The sequence below is a fragment of the Dipodomys spectabilis genome, unplaced genomic scaffold (assembly GCF_019054845.1).
Source record: "Dipodomys spectabilis isolate Male_0828 unplaced genomic scaffold, ASM1905484v1 ptg000053l, whole genome shotgun sequence".
Lineage (NCBI taxonomy): Eukaryota > Metazoa > Chordata > Mammalia > Rodentia > Heteromyidae > Dipodomys > Dipodomys spectabilis.
In genome coordinates, this window is record NW_024870730.1 from 15,864,004 (window position 1) to 15,878,983 (window position 14,980).

General features: G+C 37.4%; 1 protein-coding gene across 2 annotated transcripts in view; it reads left to right on the forward strand.

Annotated features, from left to right (window-relative positions):
• The window catches only part of Snx14 (sorting nexin 14), a 78,415-nt gene that overhangs the window by 24,212 nt on the left and 39,223 nt on the right, over positions 1-14,980 (forward strand). For both annotated transcript variants that reach the window (XM_042679528.1, XM_042679529.1), the window contains exons 6-12: positions 94-181; positions 4,770-4,854; positions 7,881-8,037; positions 12,577-12,652; positions 14,165-14,209; positions 14,302-14,382; positions 14,476-14,590. In XM_042679528.1, coding sequence (XP_042535462.1) covers positions 94-181; positions 4,770-4,854; positions 7,881-8,037; positions 12,577-12,652; positions 14,165-14,209; positions 14,302-14,382; positions 14,476-14,590 — 647 coding nt within the window. The remainder of the gene's footprint in view (positions 1-93; positions 182-4,769; positions 4,855-7,880; positions 8,038-12,576; positions 12,653-14,164; positions 14,210-14,301; positions 14,383-14,475; positions 14,591-14,980) is intronic.

Here is a 14,980-nt window from a genome sequence, read left to right on the forward strand (position 1 = left end):
TAAGAAAAAGGAAAGTTTATTCTTTCTTTGGGTTTCAAGACGATAAAACAGTATCTTTTCAAACTTCTGAATGTTTGCTTTTCTCCATTGAAGGGATGTGACAGATGATGAGTCCTTTGTTGATGAACTGAGAATAACATTACGATTTTTTGCATCTGTTTTAATACGAAGGATTCACAAGGTATACATTTGTAATGAGAAATTTGGGACTTAGGGCATTATGGATTGATTATTCTAAATATTATTTTTCTTTGTTTTTAGATTAAAAGATTAATGAATTATTTCTGATCCATTGGTCATTTATGTTTTCTTTAATACTGGGTTACATTGGTTTCTGGAAATCAGAAATGAAAAGACAACTGTAGAGGAAATTCCTGTTTAAATTAGATGAATTTATAGAGTAAATAGGCAGTGGTTATGATCATTTTTTAAAGCTTTTTTTAGGGGGCCATATTTTGTGTTTGTGTTTTGGCTGATATATATTTGTACTTTGTTTGCTATATAGACACACTATGTCTGCCACTTTTTTAGCTCAGTAAGATAAATGTTTTGACAATATGTGTCAGCCATTAATAAAGATTAATTTTGGCTACATGATTCCATAGCCACTTGAAAAATAATACAATCAGCAAATTGTTTTTAATATATGTTGCTATAATATTTTATCTTATCTAATTGGGAAAGATAAGAAAGAACATTAATATATACTAATAATGGTGAGAAGTTTGCAAAACAAATGCAAATCCAAATTTGTGTTCCTTACACTAAGGGTAGTTTCTTCCTTTTCTCAAAATTTGAGGTCCTGGGAACTGAACCCAAGACCATGCATGTGCTAAAACAGTGTCTTTCAGTCTATTCTTTTTTTCTTTTTTTTTTTGAGTCCGGTTGTGGGGCCTGAACTCTGGGCGTAGGCACTGTCCCTCAGCTCTTTAGCTCAAGGCTAGCACTCTACCACTTGACCACAGCGCCACTTCCGGCTTTTTTTTTTCCTGCTTATGTGATGCTGAGGAATTGAACCCAGGGCCTCATGCATGCAAGGCAAACGCTCTACCACTGAGCCACCTTCCCAGTCCCAGTCTATTCTTGCAGTCTAGTCTGTCCTGAGTTTGAGATCCCTAGTGCTTGAGATCCTTTATATCTCTCATATTGGGATTGCATATATGCACCACCATGCCCAACTAAATTTAGTAATCTTTATTAAGAGTTACAGACATCTGTACTTCCAAATTTAACTCCATTTTACAATATATTTTAAGGAAATAGATGTACATAAAAAGTGTATTTGTTTTATTTACTTATTTATTTTTGGGGTCCGGTCGTGGGGCCTGAACTCTGGGCCTGGGCGCTGTCCCTCAGCTCTTCAGCTCAAGGCTAGCGCTCTACCACTTGAGCCACAGTGCCACTTCCAGCTTTTTTCTTTTTGCTTATGTGGTGCTGAGGAATTGAACCCAGGGCCTCATGCATGCAAGGCAAGCCACTGAGCCACCTTCCCAGTCCCTAAAAAGTATATTTGTAATTAAGGAAGTAGATGTACATAAAAATGTATAAAGATTTACTGCAGCTTACTTTGTAGTAGGGAGAAGAAAAATTAATTTCCACTGATTGAATTATTGTTGGATAAATAAAACACATCTAAACTACACAGCCAGGAAAAATCATTTTGTGTAGTAATGTTTATTTACAGGAGAAAATACTTTTTTTTTGTCAGTAATGGGACTTGAATACAGGGTCTACGTGCTGTCTCTAAGCTCTTTTTGCTCAAGGCTAGTGCTCTTTCTTCTGATTTTCTAGTAGTTAATTGGAGATAAGAGTCTCACAGACTTTCCTGCCTGGGCTGGCTTCAAACCATGATCCTCAGATTTAAGCCTCCTGAGTAGCCAGCATTATAAGGCATGAACTACCAGCTCCAGGCTGAAAAATCTTTTTTTTTTTTTTTTAATTAAGTAGTTATATGTTATAAGTACAAAACTTTGTGATCAGTGTCACCCCTTCTCTTCTTCTCTCCCATTTTCACCCTCTCATCCCTCACCTCAGGTTATAGGAAAATATCTTAAATAACAAATAGAATAGCTTTTATGCTTGCTAATGTGTAAGGATATATATCCTTATCACTTTTTTTGAGTGCCAGTTCTGGGGTTTGAAGTCAGAGCCTGGGTGCTGTCTTAGCTTTTGTGCTCAAAGCTAGCACTCTACCACTTGAGCCACAGCACCACTTGTGGCTTTTTTTTGGGGTGGTGGTGGTGGTGGAGGAGGGAAAGTGGAAGAAAAACGAGGGAGGGGTTAACAATGTTTGACAAGAAGCCTACTCATTACCCTACTTACGTAACTGTAACCCATTTGTACATCACCTTGACAATAAAATTTAAAAAGTGTTAGCAAGCATGTATATTACTATTTGCTCAATAAACATTTAGGCTTCAAAAAATTGAAGATAGGACTCTCATGGCCTTTCATGACCCTACTGGCTTGGAACTGAGATCCTTAGATCTCAGCCATCTAAGTAGATAGGATTATAAGTATGAGCCACTGCCCCACAGCTACCTTATCACTCTTAATGGTTATTATAGTGATGGACTGGTATTGAATTTCCGTTCTTTTTGTGCATGTCTTTGTTTACCATGTTATTTTTTTTTTTTCTTTGCATTTGATTTCAGTTTTTTTGTTTTTGCTTTTGCAACACAATCATTTACGATGTAGTCCAGGCTGGTCTGATGCTTACAGTTCTCTTGCCTCAATCCTTCTCAGGGCTGAATTTAACCTTTATTTTGGATGTACCTGGGGAGTGACCCCTGGGCTATATACTTGCTAGGCAGGTGTTCTCAGCCTGAGTGCTGAGATGATAAGTGTAGGTATACATTTTTTGATTTTTTTCTTTTTTGGTTGGTCATGGGGCTTGATTTCTGGGCCTGGTCACTGTCCCTCAGCTCTTGAGGCCAAAGCCAGTGCTCTACCACTTGAGCCATAGCACCACTTCCGGTTAATTGGAGATGAGTCTCACGAAGTTTCCCTCCTGGGCTGGCTTTGAACTGTGATCCTCAGATCTCAGCCTCCTGAGTAGCTAGATTATAGGTGTGAGCCACCAAGGCCTGGCCACATTTTTTTCTAAATGGTAAATATTAATCTTTTGTTTAAATGGTAAGAAAACTTTGCAGAGCTTTATTGAGTGAATAAGACAAACAAACTGACAAGCCAGAAAGAAAGACAGGGGCTCTATAACAGAGTATGGGTGCTCTCAAAGGGAGAGAGACCAATCATGTTTTAATAAATGGTTCTCGAGGGGCACCTATGATTCATGTCTATAATCCTAAGTACTCAGGAGGCTGAGATCAAAGAATCAAAGATCAAAGCCAGACTGGTAGGATAGTCTGTGAGGCTCTTATCTCCATTTAAGCACCAAAAAGCCAGAAATAGAGCTCTGGTTTAAGTAGTAGAGTTCTGTCCTTAGCACCAAAGCTCAGGGACAGTGCCTCTGCCAGGAGGTCTAGCAGGACCAGCTCAAACAAAAAAACAAAGGCTCTGGAAACAATTGTTTTAAAATAAATTGAATGTAATAAACAATTGTAAAGAAATATGAGATGGTTAATGATACATTTAAATTACAACTTGAAATGTTATTCTCTTTCCAATGAATTAACAATGAGTATTATAAAATTAACATTGAGTATTGAGTTTGAGATAGCCTAGTGGATTCAAAATAATAGCACCTCTTACTTGGAGTATGACATATACACACATACTTATACATGTCTGTGTAAATGACTATACATACATGTTCCTTTTTGTGCCTGTCCTGAGGCTTGAACCTCAGGGTCTGAGCACTGTCCCTGAGCTTTTTCTCTCGAGGCTAATGCTCTACCACTTCAGTCACATCTGCACTTCCAATTTTTTTTTTTTTTGTACTTAATTGGGAGTCTCATGGAATTTCCTGCCTACACTGGCTTTGAATTGTGATCCTCAATCTCAGCCTCTTGAGTAGCTAGGATTATAGTTGTGAACCACCAGCCCCTGGTCTCCCTCTTTTTTTAATGAGTTTTTTTTTCCTGTTTGTTTTTTGCCAGTCCTGGGGCTTGACCTCTGCCTGGGCACTGTCCCTGAGCTTCTTTTGCTTGAAGCTAGCCTTCTATAACTTGAGCAACAGTGCCACTTCTGGCTTTTTCTATTATGTGATACTAAGGAATTGAACTTAGGTCTTCATGCATGCTAGGCAAGCACTCTACCATTAAGCCACATTCCCAGCCCCAATGACAGGTTTGAGTTACAATTTACATGTTTACATGTTATATAATTCACCCATTTGGAACACGTTAATTTTTATTTTTAGCATATTTTCATGATGTGGCAAAGAAACTGTATAATATTGTAGTTAGTATGACTTAAGTTGCACGTAGGAAATATTCAGAATACCTGTAGTTAAAAAAGTTTCATTACAAGTTGACAATTTATAATCATGTATATTTATAGGATATAAAATGTTATAATAGATTAATGCAATGTTAGATAGTTAAATGAAACTAGTTGGCATATACATCGTCTCAGATTCTTAACATTTTTTGTGATGAGAATATTTGAAATTTACTCTTAGCAATTTTAACTCATCTACTATTGAGTATATTCATCATACTGTGAAATGGTCTCAAAAATGCCCCTACTATATTCTTCATAACTCTTAATTTTAAAGATGTGTTCCAGTATCTTAAGTATAGTGTTCTTGCCATTGCAACTTCATGATAATTATTTCTATAGTTTCATTTTCATGTTGAATTTTCTAGGTGGATATTCCATCTATTATAACCAAGAAATTATTAAAAGCAGCAATGAAGCATATAGAAGTGATAGTTAAAGCCAGACAGAAAGGTAATACAGTTTTCCATCATAGTATGAGTGATGTTGTTTTTATATTCAGCTTTCACTTGAAGTATCTGATGTTGACACATCAACTGCTAAATGCATAAATGCTTTGAGAATATGCTTTAAAATGAAATTCTTTTCAGTCATCTGTAACTATGGAGATGTGAAAACTCCAGGTTCTCCGAAAATTAAAATACAGTTACTTAAACTTTTCGATATATTATTGGTGAATGTCTTTATCTGAATGATAGTTTGTTCCTCTGAGGCATCTCTTGCATTTCTTTCTCCTTTCTCTTTGGTGATTTTAACATTTTTGAACTGTTTTAGTCCATGTTAATTTCTACATACCAAAATTCTCATGTTAATTCTCTAGTAAGAGTTATAATTGTTATTGCAGTTATAGACCTTAGGACTGACAATATTTACACAAAACGTGCTTAGTGAAAGAGTTTTCTGATTAAATGAAATCTTCACAGGATTTTTTGTTGTAAATTCAAGCTAAACTGTTCCTTTTTAACGGAATTACTTTTGTGTTCTATACTTCTGTTAAACTGAGGTTTTTCATTTGATATGCTTTGTCAGTGCTTTGTGAAATGTGTTCTGTAGAATAAATACTATTGTACAGAGATGATTATTAATGTCTGTTGGCTTCCTGTCCAAGAAATTTTTAGTAGGTTCCAAAATCTGTGAGTAGTTCTATAGCAAACAAATAGCTTTAAATTCAGTCTAGCATGTCCCAAATTCCTTGACCATGGAGCCATGTTTCTTTCCTTCATAATCTCAATTAATCAGAGCAAATTTTGGGAAATTATGCTATAGGTAGAGTTCATGTTAAATTATCTCAAATTACTGGTTTATTTGTCCTTTGGTAATAGTAATTCCTCGGTTATAAGAAACATTTCAAGTTACACTTTATTTTATGTATGCCAGGTTCCAGTGGCTCATACCTATAATCCTAGCTACTCAAGAGGCTGATAGCTGAATATTGCAGTTCAAAGCCAGCCCAGGCAGGAAAGTCTGTGAGATTCTAACTACTCAAAAACCAGAAGTGGAGCTGGGGCTCAAAGTGGTAGAGTGCTAGCTAGCCTTGAGCAGAAGAGATCAGGGACAGTGTCCAGGCCCTGAGTTCAAGCCCCACAACTGACAAAAACAAAAACAAAAAGAAAACAACAACAAAAGCATTGTCTTGTCACTGGCAAAAATACTGGAGAAGTAATATATTTGTTGTCCATCCTGTAAAGGCTACTTTGCCATCAGAAAAATAGGAAAAATATGGCTGGGCACCAGTGCTCACACCTGTAATCCTAGCTTCTCTGGAGGCTGAGATCTGAGGGTCAAGGTTCAAAGCCAGCTCAGGCAGGAAAGTCTGTGAAACTCTTAGCTCCAATTAACCATCAGAAAACCACAAGTGACACTGTGGCTCAAGTGGTGGAACACTAGCCTTGAGCTGAAGAACTCAGGGACAGTTCCCAGGCCCAGAGTTCAAGCCCTACAACTAAGAAAAAAAAAAACCCACAGAAAAATATGTCTATAGTTATGATTTATTTATTTATTATTTGCTGGATCTCCTAGGGCTTGAACTCAGGGTCTGGCAACTGTCACTGACTTTTTATGCTCAAGGCTAGCACTTTACCATTTGAGCCACAGCCCCATTTCTGGCTTTTTGGTAGTTAATTGTAGATAAGAGTCTCTTGGACATTCCTGCTTGATCTGGGTTTGAACAGCCATCCTTAAATCCCAGCCTCCTGAGTAATTAGGATTATAGGCGTGAACCACTGGTATCTGGTGTTTGACTTTTCCATAATGTTAGCAATAGGTAGCTAAGGGTTCTCCATGTCTCTTCTTGATACTTGTTTGTTGCTGTGTTTCATTGTGGTTGTTGTACTGGATTGGATATAGGGCCTCAAGCTTACTAGACAAGTGCTCTAGTACTTGAGGGCTGGGTGTTAGCCCTCAGTTATACCACTGTGTCCTATGCTCTGGCTGAACATACAAAACTTATCCAAGGAAGATTATAAGATTCTGAAAGGTTTTTTTAAAAATGATATTGACACAAAATAGGTATAATTAAGCATCATCATCATCATCATCACTATTATTTTGCCTGATTTAGGGTTTGAATTTGTGGGCTTGTTCTTGCTTGGCTCACTTATGCAGCTAATACTCTGACTTTTAGCTATCTCTTCAGCCCAGCTTTTGCTATTCATTTTGGAGATGGAGTCTCCTGGACTTTTCTACCTGGGCTTGCTTTGAACCTCCATCCTCTGGATCTTGACATCCTGAGTAGCTAAGATTACATGTTAGCCACTGTCACCTTAGAATGCTTTGTTTGTTGCTTTTTTAATTTTTTGTTTTGATCATACTGATGTTTGAACTGAGGACCTCACATTTTCTAGGCAGATACTTTATCACCTGAGCCACTTTCCCAGTACAATTAAAGAATTTTGAATAGGGTAATTTTTGTTTTTGTAGAGTGCAAATATTGTTTTAGCAAAAGTTTTGTGTATACTAGAAGATATTTTCTATAGATTTTCTTTAAATTAAAAATTATTTGCTACTATTAGTATTTTTTTGACAGTACTGGGAATTGAACTTAGGACCTTGTGCTTATTAAGCAGTTACTCTATCACTTTAACCATATATCCAGCATTTTTACGTGTTTCTTTAAATAATTTGTAGAGTCCAGGAAGTTAAATTCTTGTTTGCCTTGTAAAATGGCCTATTACAAATATATTGCAATAAATTTATCACAGGAGAAGAGTTTCTCTCTTTTATATACTGCTTGAACAATTTCCCTGTTAAAATACACATTGGAAAATAAAAAGAGCTAGGAAAGGAGTAATTAGGTTGGATGTTTTTCTATGTTAACAGAAATGGCTGAAGTTACTTAATGTTACTTATTTTAATAGTCATTTTATTTTATTGAGCATCTATTGAACAATAGAGTTTCATTGTGATATTTCTCTACATAGATATATTTTTTTTACTGGATTTTCACTTCTGTTATTAATACTTAAATTTTATCTTTCCAGTAAAAAATACGGAGTTTTTACAGCAAGCAGCTTTAGAAGAATACGGTCCAGAGCTTCATGTGGCTTTAAGAAGTCGAAGAGATGAATTACAATACTTAAGGAAGCTTACTGAGTTACTTTTTCCTTATATCTTGCCTCCAAAAGCAACAGACTGCAGGTATAGACTAGAAAATACCACACTAGCATCTGTATATGTTTGAAGTGTACATTTGCATCTGTATGGCATGTCATACATTTGCCGTATATATCCAGATGCTATATATATATATATATATATATATATATATATATATATATATATATATATATTGCTATTTGTTATCATAATAGAAATTCATTAAAACTTGAACTCTATAGTGTAAAAATTTTACTTTTTTTGTTGTTTTCTCTGGTGCTAAGGATAGAACCGAGGGTTTTGTACTTGTTAGGCAAGTACTTTATCACTGAGCTACACACATCTTTAACCAAAGATTTTGTTTTTTAAAAATATGTTTCTGGGCCTTCAGTGAAGGCCCTCACATGTGATAGTCAAGTACTCTACCACTTGAGCAATACCCTTATGCTGAACAGTATTTCATTTGAAAAAAATAATTATTACATCTTCAAATGACGATTTAGGTACTAAATATTCTTGGTGGTCTGTGTTCCTTAGAATTTTTTTCTTGGATATGCTATTTTCTCCTCTCATGATAATAAATGTCATGGAAAGAAAACAAGATGGAAGTAATACTTCCACAAAATGAACTTATTTAGCAGGTACTAAAACTATATATAGAGAAAATATAACACAGAATATAACACAGAGATAAACTGCACAGGCCAGGACACATGCAGACAGGTCCAGTTGGACTTGTCCTCTGCCTTGTCCCAGCTTGGCATCACATGGATGATGGCAAGCCATTATTCTCATACCTCCTCCAAATGCTTCAGCTGTTTTCAGAGTATGCAGTTCTGGTCTTGCTAGATCCTGGACTGCTCAGGATCTGCTCTATTAAGTCTTTTGTTTCCTGGCTGGAAGTTATTACTTCCTAAGCAATTTGACATTGGTAGTATATATTCTAGGGTGATCTCTTTCTCCATCATAGGGAGAGACTGGCCCTATAAAGTCAAGAGAGCAGTTACATGATTATCTGGAAGTCATTGGCTTTCTGACGTGTAGATTATCAGAATCCACAATGTATGGAACAAAAGTAGTAGGACAGTCCAACACCTGTCCAGTAGTTTTTAAAAATCTCTCTCTCTTTTTTTTTAGGGTCCAGTCGTGAGGCCTGAACTCTGGGCCTGGGCGCTGTCCCTCAGCTCTTCAGCTCAAGGCTAGAACTCTACCACTTGAGCCACAGTGCCACTTCCGCCTTTTTTTCTTTTTGCTTATGTGGTGCTGGGGGATCGAACCCAGGGCCTCAGGCATGCAAGGCAAGCGCTCTACCACTGAGCCACCTTCCCAGCCCTTAAATATCTCTTTATGGAAAGTAAAAAATTACTTCTGAGATTCATATTCACCCAAGGAAAGTCTTGTTATATTCCTAGAAGTGATTCATCAAAGTGTTTAGTTTTAATAAAAATTAGAAAAGAGATTTATATTATTACTCTTAACTAGGATACTTGGAATTTTTGAAATCTTTATTCATGAAGGAAAAGAAGACAACAAATATTTTCTTCTTGTTTCTAGGACAGGAAAATTTATGCACCGAAAATTTATGCACTTAGTGGACAGGAAAATTTATGCACCTAGTTGATAACTGATGAAAATCGATAAAGATGGGACAAGCTGTAACCAATTGCTGTGTGGGTTTAACAACTCACTTATGCTGAAGAGAAGGAGTGTGATGTATTCAGATGTCCTGTTCCTTTGGTTTTGTTTCAATGAAGATAATGAAGACTATAATCCTAATCTCTAGTAGTTCTTTTATAAATGCTCACATTTGTCCCTGAAGATGTTATTTCTCTTAAATTATTAAGGATATAGAAAGTCCATAAAAAAAGTCCCTTAAAAAAAAAAGAATTTTTTCTTGGGAACTGATCCTAGAAATCAAAGATGGGTTGGGCATTGGTGGCTCATGCCTGTAATCCTAGCTACTTAGTAGGAAGCTGAGATCTGAGGATTGCAGTTCAAAGCCATCACAGGCAGGAAAGTCCATAAGGCTCTTATCTCCAATTAACCACTGGAAAACCGGAAATGGCACTCTGGCTTAAGTGGTAGAACGATAGCCTTGAGTTGAAGAGTACAGGGATAGTGCCCAGGCCCAGACTTCAAGCCCCATGACCAACAAAAAACAAAACAAAACAGAACAAGACAAAAAGATAGATATAACAAAATTAATTTTCTTATCTGAGATCCTTTTATTTCCTTGATATTCTTTTGAAGAAATATCACATTAGGACTCTTACAGACATAAACACTGAATAAACTACAAGTAAGTATGGGTTTCAAAATAGTCAGATGGAACAGGCGCTGGTAGCTCCTGACTAATTCTAGCTACTCAGGAGGCTGAGATCTGAAGATCAAGGTTCAAAGCCATCCTGAGCAGGAAAGTACACCAGACTTACCTCAAACTAATTACACAAAAATACAGAAGTAGAATGTGGCTCAAGTAATATAGCGCTAGCCTTGAGCAAGAAAGCTCAGGAACAGTGCCCAGGCACTGAGTTCAAGCCCCAAGACCCCAGGACCAGTGCATGTGTGTGCGCGCGCACCTACACACACACACTCTCTCTCTCTCTCTCTCCAGATGGGAATACTTAAAAGATTATGAAGTCCATTCTTCCTTGCTCTGGCAGAAGCATGTTTAGAGATTTCTATGAATTACCTCATTACTCTTAGCTGTAATAGTCACTACAGAAGAGATCCTGGCTTATTGTCAGTTGTATACTTCGTTGATTTTGTTTTGTTTTTTGGGACAAAGTCTTGTTGTATTGCCCCAAACTTACCATGTAGCCAGGTAGACGTTAAACTGATGAAACTCTTGTCTCTGCACCTTGTGTGCTAGGATTACAGATGTGCATCACCATACCTGGCACAATGATACTTTAAGTACTTTCGTTTTTTGAAAGTATTTTGTATTAATGTTTTCTTAACACTTCTTTAATTAGGAATAGTGATACACACTTGTAATCCCAATTACTTGGGAGGCTGAGGCACTAGGATTGAAAGTTTGAGACGAGTTTGGGGAACATAGACTCTCTTCTAGACTAATTTGTAATGTTACTTTAGATACTATAAGTAAAAAAAGTTACATTATATTATTAAATATATTAGATACTAATCTTAACACCTTTGTTAGTGCAACTGAGGACTAGACCTAAGATCTTGTACATTCTAGGCATTCCCATCCTTTACATATCTAACATGGACACTGGTGGCTTCACACCTGTATTCCTAGCTACTCAGGAGGCTGAGATTTGAGGATTGAGGTGGAAACACAAGGAAAGTCCATGGGAATCATCTCCAATTAACTATACCAAAAAAGCCACCAGTGGAGCTTAAGTGGTAGTAGCTTAAGTGGTAGAGTGCTAGCCTTGAGCAAAAAAGCTCAGGGTCATTGCCCAGGCTCTGAGTTCAAGCCCCAGGGCCAGAAAAAAAAACAACAAAAAATTAATTTAACAATATATTAATCATGTAAATATTCTAGGCAGGAATTATTTTCTGATGTCTTCTAAGTTTCCTGTAAGGGAATACTTTTTCTTCTGAAATAATAGACTACAAATTCAAGTTTGTGAGCCTATAAAACATAAGCATTACCTGGAAGTTTGCTAGAAATGCAGAACCATGGGGTCCATCCCAAATCTATTAAATTATAATCTATACTTCTGCAAGATCTTTTTTTTTTTTTTTTTTTTGTTTGTTTTTGAGTCTGGTCGTGGGGCCTGAACTCTGGGCCTGGGCGCTGTCCTTCAGCTCTTCAGCTCAAGGCTAGCACTCTACCACTTGAGCCACAGCGCCACTTCCGGCTTTTTTTCTTTTTGCTTATGTGGTGCTGAGGAATCGAACCCAGGGCCTCATGCCTGCAAGGCAAGCGCTCTACCACTGAGCCTCCTTCCCAGCCCTTCTGCAAGATCTTTAGGTAGTTTATATGCACTTAAAACTCTGGCTCATGCCTATTAATGTAGCTATTCAGGAGGCTGAGATCTGGGAATTGTAGTTTGAAGCCAGCCCAGGTAGGAAATCCATAAGTGTCTTACATCCAATTAACCACCAAAAAGCTATAAATGGAGTTGTAGCTCAAATTGTGGGATGCTAGTCATGAGTGAAAAAGTGAAGGGACAGAACCCAGGCCCTGAGTCAAGCTCTGATACTGCTGTGTGTGCGTGTGCACACGCGAGCACACACACACACACACACACACACACACACACACACACTCCCCAAAACCAATTAAAAAAGAACCTTGAGCTGGGTACTGGCAGTTCACATCTGTAATACTAGTTACTCAGGAGGCTGAGATCTAAGGATTGGAGTGTGAAAACAACCAGGTCCACGAGACTTACATCACCAATTAGCCACCAAAAAAGCCAGAAGTTTCAGAGCTCTGGTTTAAGTGGTAGAGAGCTAGCCTTAAACAAAAAAGCTCAGGGACAGCACTCAGGCCCCAAGTTCAAGTCCCAGGCAGGACTAGTACAAAAAACCCCAAACAACAACAACAAAACCCTTAAGAATGATTATAAATCATTAATATGTAATTGTTAATTTTTTTTCCAGGTCCCTGACCTTACTTATAAGAGAGATTCTCTCTGGTTCTGTGTTCCTTCCTTCTTTGGATTTTTTAGCAGATCCAGTAAGTTTTTTATTTTAAACATTGTTTTCATTGTAAAATCTACTTAACATAAAACTTAGTATGTAGTACATTGTTACATGTATAGTGTTATTAAATATATTGATGATGTTGTGCAGCAATCCAGTACAATACCACAAATCTGTAGAACTTTTTATTTAACAAAACTATGAACAAACTATACAAGTATGTTTGACCATAAGTGCAAATTTTAAACAATGATTACTGCATCCTTCCTCCAGCCCCTGCCAACTGCCATACTACTTTGAATTTGACTACTGTAGGCACCTCATATAAGTAAAGGAGTTATATAGTCTCTTTGTGTTTAACTTATTTCACATAACATTATTAGAACGTTAGAACTTTCCTTCCTTCCTTCCTTCCTTCCTTCCTTCCTTCCTTCCTTCCTTCCTTCCTTCCTTCCTTCCTTCCTTCTCCCCCCCACCCCTTCCCTCCCTCCCTTCCTCCTGGGAGCTGAGCTTTTGTTCAATAATAGAGTTCTACCACTTGAGCCAGAGCTCTACTTCCAGCTTTTTTGGGGATAGTTTATTGGAAAGAAGAGTCTGACAGACTTTCCTGCCTGTGCTGGTGTTGAACCAAGTTCTCAGATCTCAGCCTCTTGAATAGCTTTGGATTATAGGCATGAGCCACTGGCACCTGGTGAATTCCCTTCCTTTTCTTTTCTTTCTTTCTTCTTTTTTTTTTTTTTTTTTTTTTGGTTGGTTGTAGGGCTTGAACTTAGGGCCTGAGTATTGTCCCTGAACCTCTGTGCTCAAAGCTAGGGCTCTACCACTTGAACCATAGCACTGCTTGTGGCTTTTGAGTAGTTAACTGGAGATAAGAGTCTCACAGGGATTTTTCTGCTGAGGATGGCTTCAAACTGCAGTCCTCATATCTCAGCCTCCTGTGTAGGATTACAGGGGTGAACCATTGGCACCCAGCCCCTTTCTTTTTGAAGCTAAGTATAATAGTCCGTTAATATTACTTTTTGCTTATTTATTCATCCTCAGATGGCCTCTTGGGATATTTTATCTTTAATCCAGTTGGATTTTAAGAATCACATATACTTTATGAATATTTAATTATTTTGCAAGTCCTGAGGCTTAAACCCAGGGTCTAGGCATTGTTCATGAGCTTCTTTTTTTGCTCAAGGCTTACACTCTAACACTAGAGCCATAGCACCTCTTCTGGCTTTTTCTGTTTATGTGGTACTGAGGAATCGAACCCAGGGCTTCATGCGTGCTAGGCATGTACTCTACCACTAAGCCACATTTCCAGCCCTAATTTATAAAAATTTTAAATAGTAAAACCAGAATAGCTTTTCTTTGCTTATGTTCACAAACATTGGCAAAGAACTAGCTTTATAGGTTTTTTTTTTAAAAAGTCCCTTTGTGCAGATGCTCAGCTGCTATGCCATTTGCTTCATTTTTCTAGTAAATTTGATGAATAATCTGAGAATTCTGGACAAAATACAATAATGGAATGACCTTGACTGTATTTATTATTTTCCTTTAGGATACTGTGAATCATTTGCTTATCATCTTCATAGATGACAGTCCAGTGAGTATATATTAGAAAACACTTTAGAAAGCATTGAATTTAGATTGTGTTCATTCTAGGTATATTGACCAAATAATTCTGTTTTTTCAAAGCCTGAAAAAGCAACTGAACCAGCTTCACCTTTGGTTCCATTCTTGCAGAAATTTGCAGAACCCAGAAATAAAAAACCATCTGTGAGTATTTTCAGCAGTAACATTATTTTTGATAAAAAATAATTTTAGAATGTATTTGTGTAGCCTTACCTTCTTCCATATCTTTGTATCAAGGTACTGAAGTTAGAATTGAAGCAAATCAGAGAACAACAAGATCTTTTATTTCGTTTTATGAACTTCCTGAAGCAAGAAGGAGCAGTGCATGTGTTGCAGTTTTGTCTGACTGTTGGTGAGGATCACCTGTGTTTACCTATAATCTGTTTTTCTCTGCCAGTCCTGGGGCTTGAACTCAGAACCTGAGCACTGTCCCTGAGCTACTTGAGCCACAGCACCACTTCTGGCCTTTTCTGTTTATGTGGTACTGAGGAATCAAACCCAGGGCTTCATGCATGTTAGGCAAGATTCTACCACTAAGCCATATTCCCAGCCCTTCTATAATCTTTTTACACTTTTTTTTTCCACCCCCATACTGGATCTTATTCTTAGGGCCTATGTGCTGTCCCTGAGCCTCTTTTTGCTCAGGGCTAGCACTCTGTCCCATGAGCCACAGTGCCACCTCTGGCCTTTTCTGTGATTAATTGGAGATAAGAATCTCAAGGACTTTTCCTGCCCAGGCTGC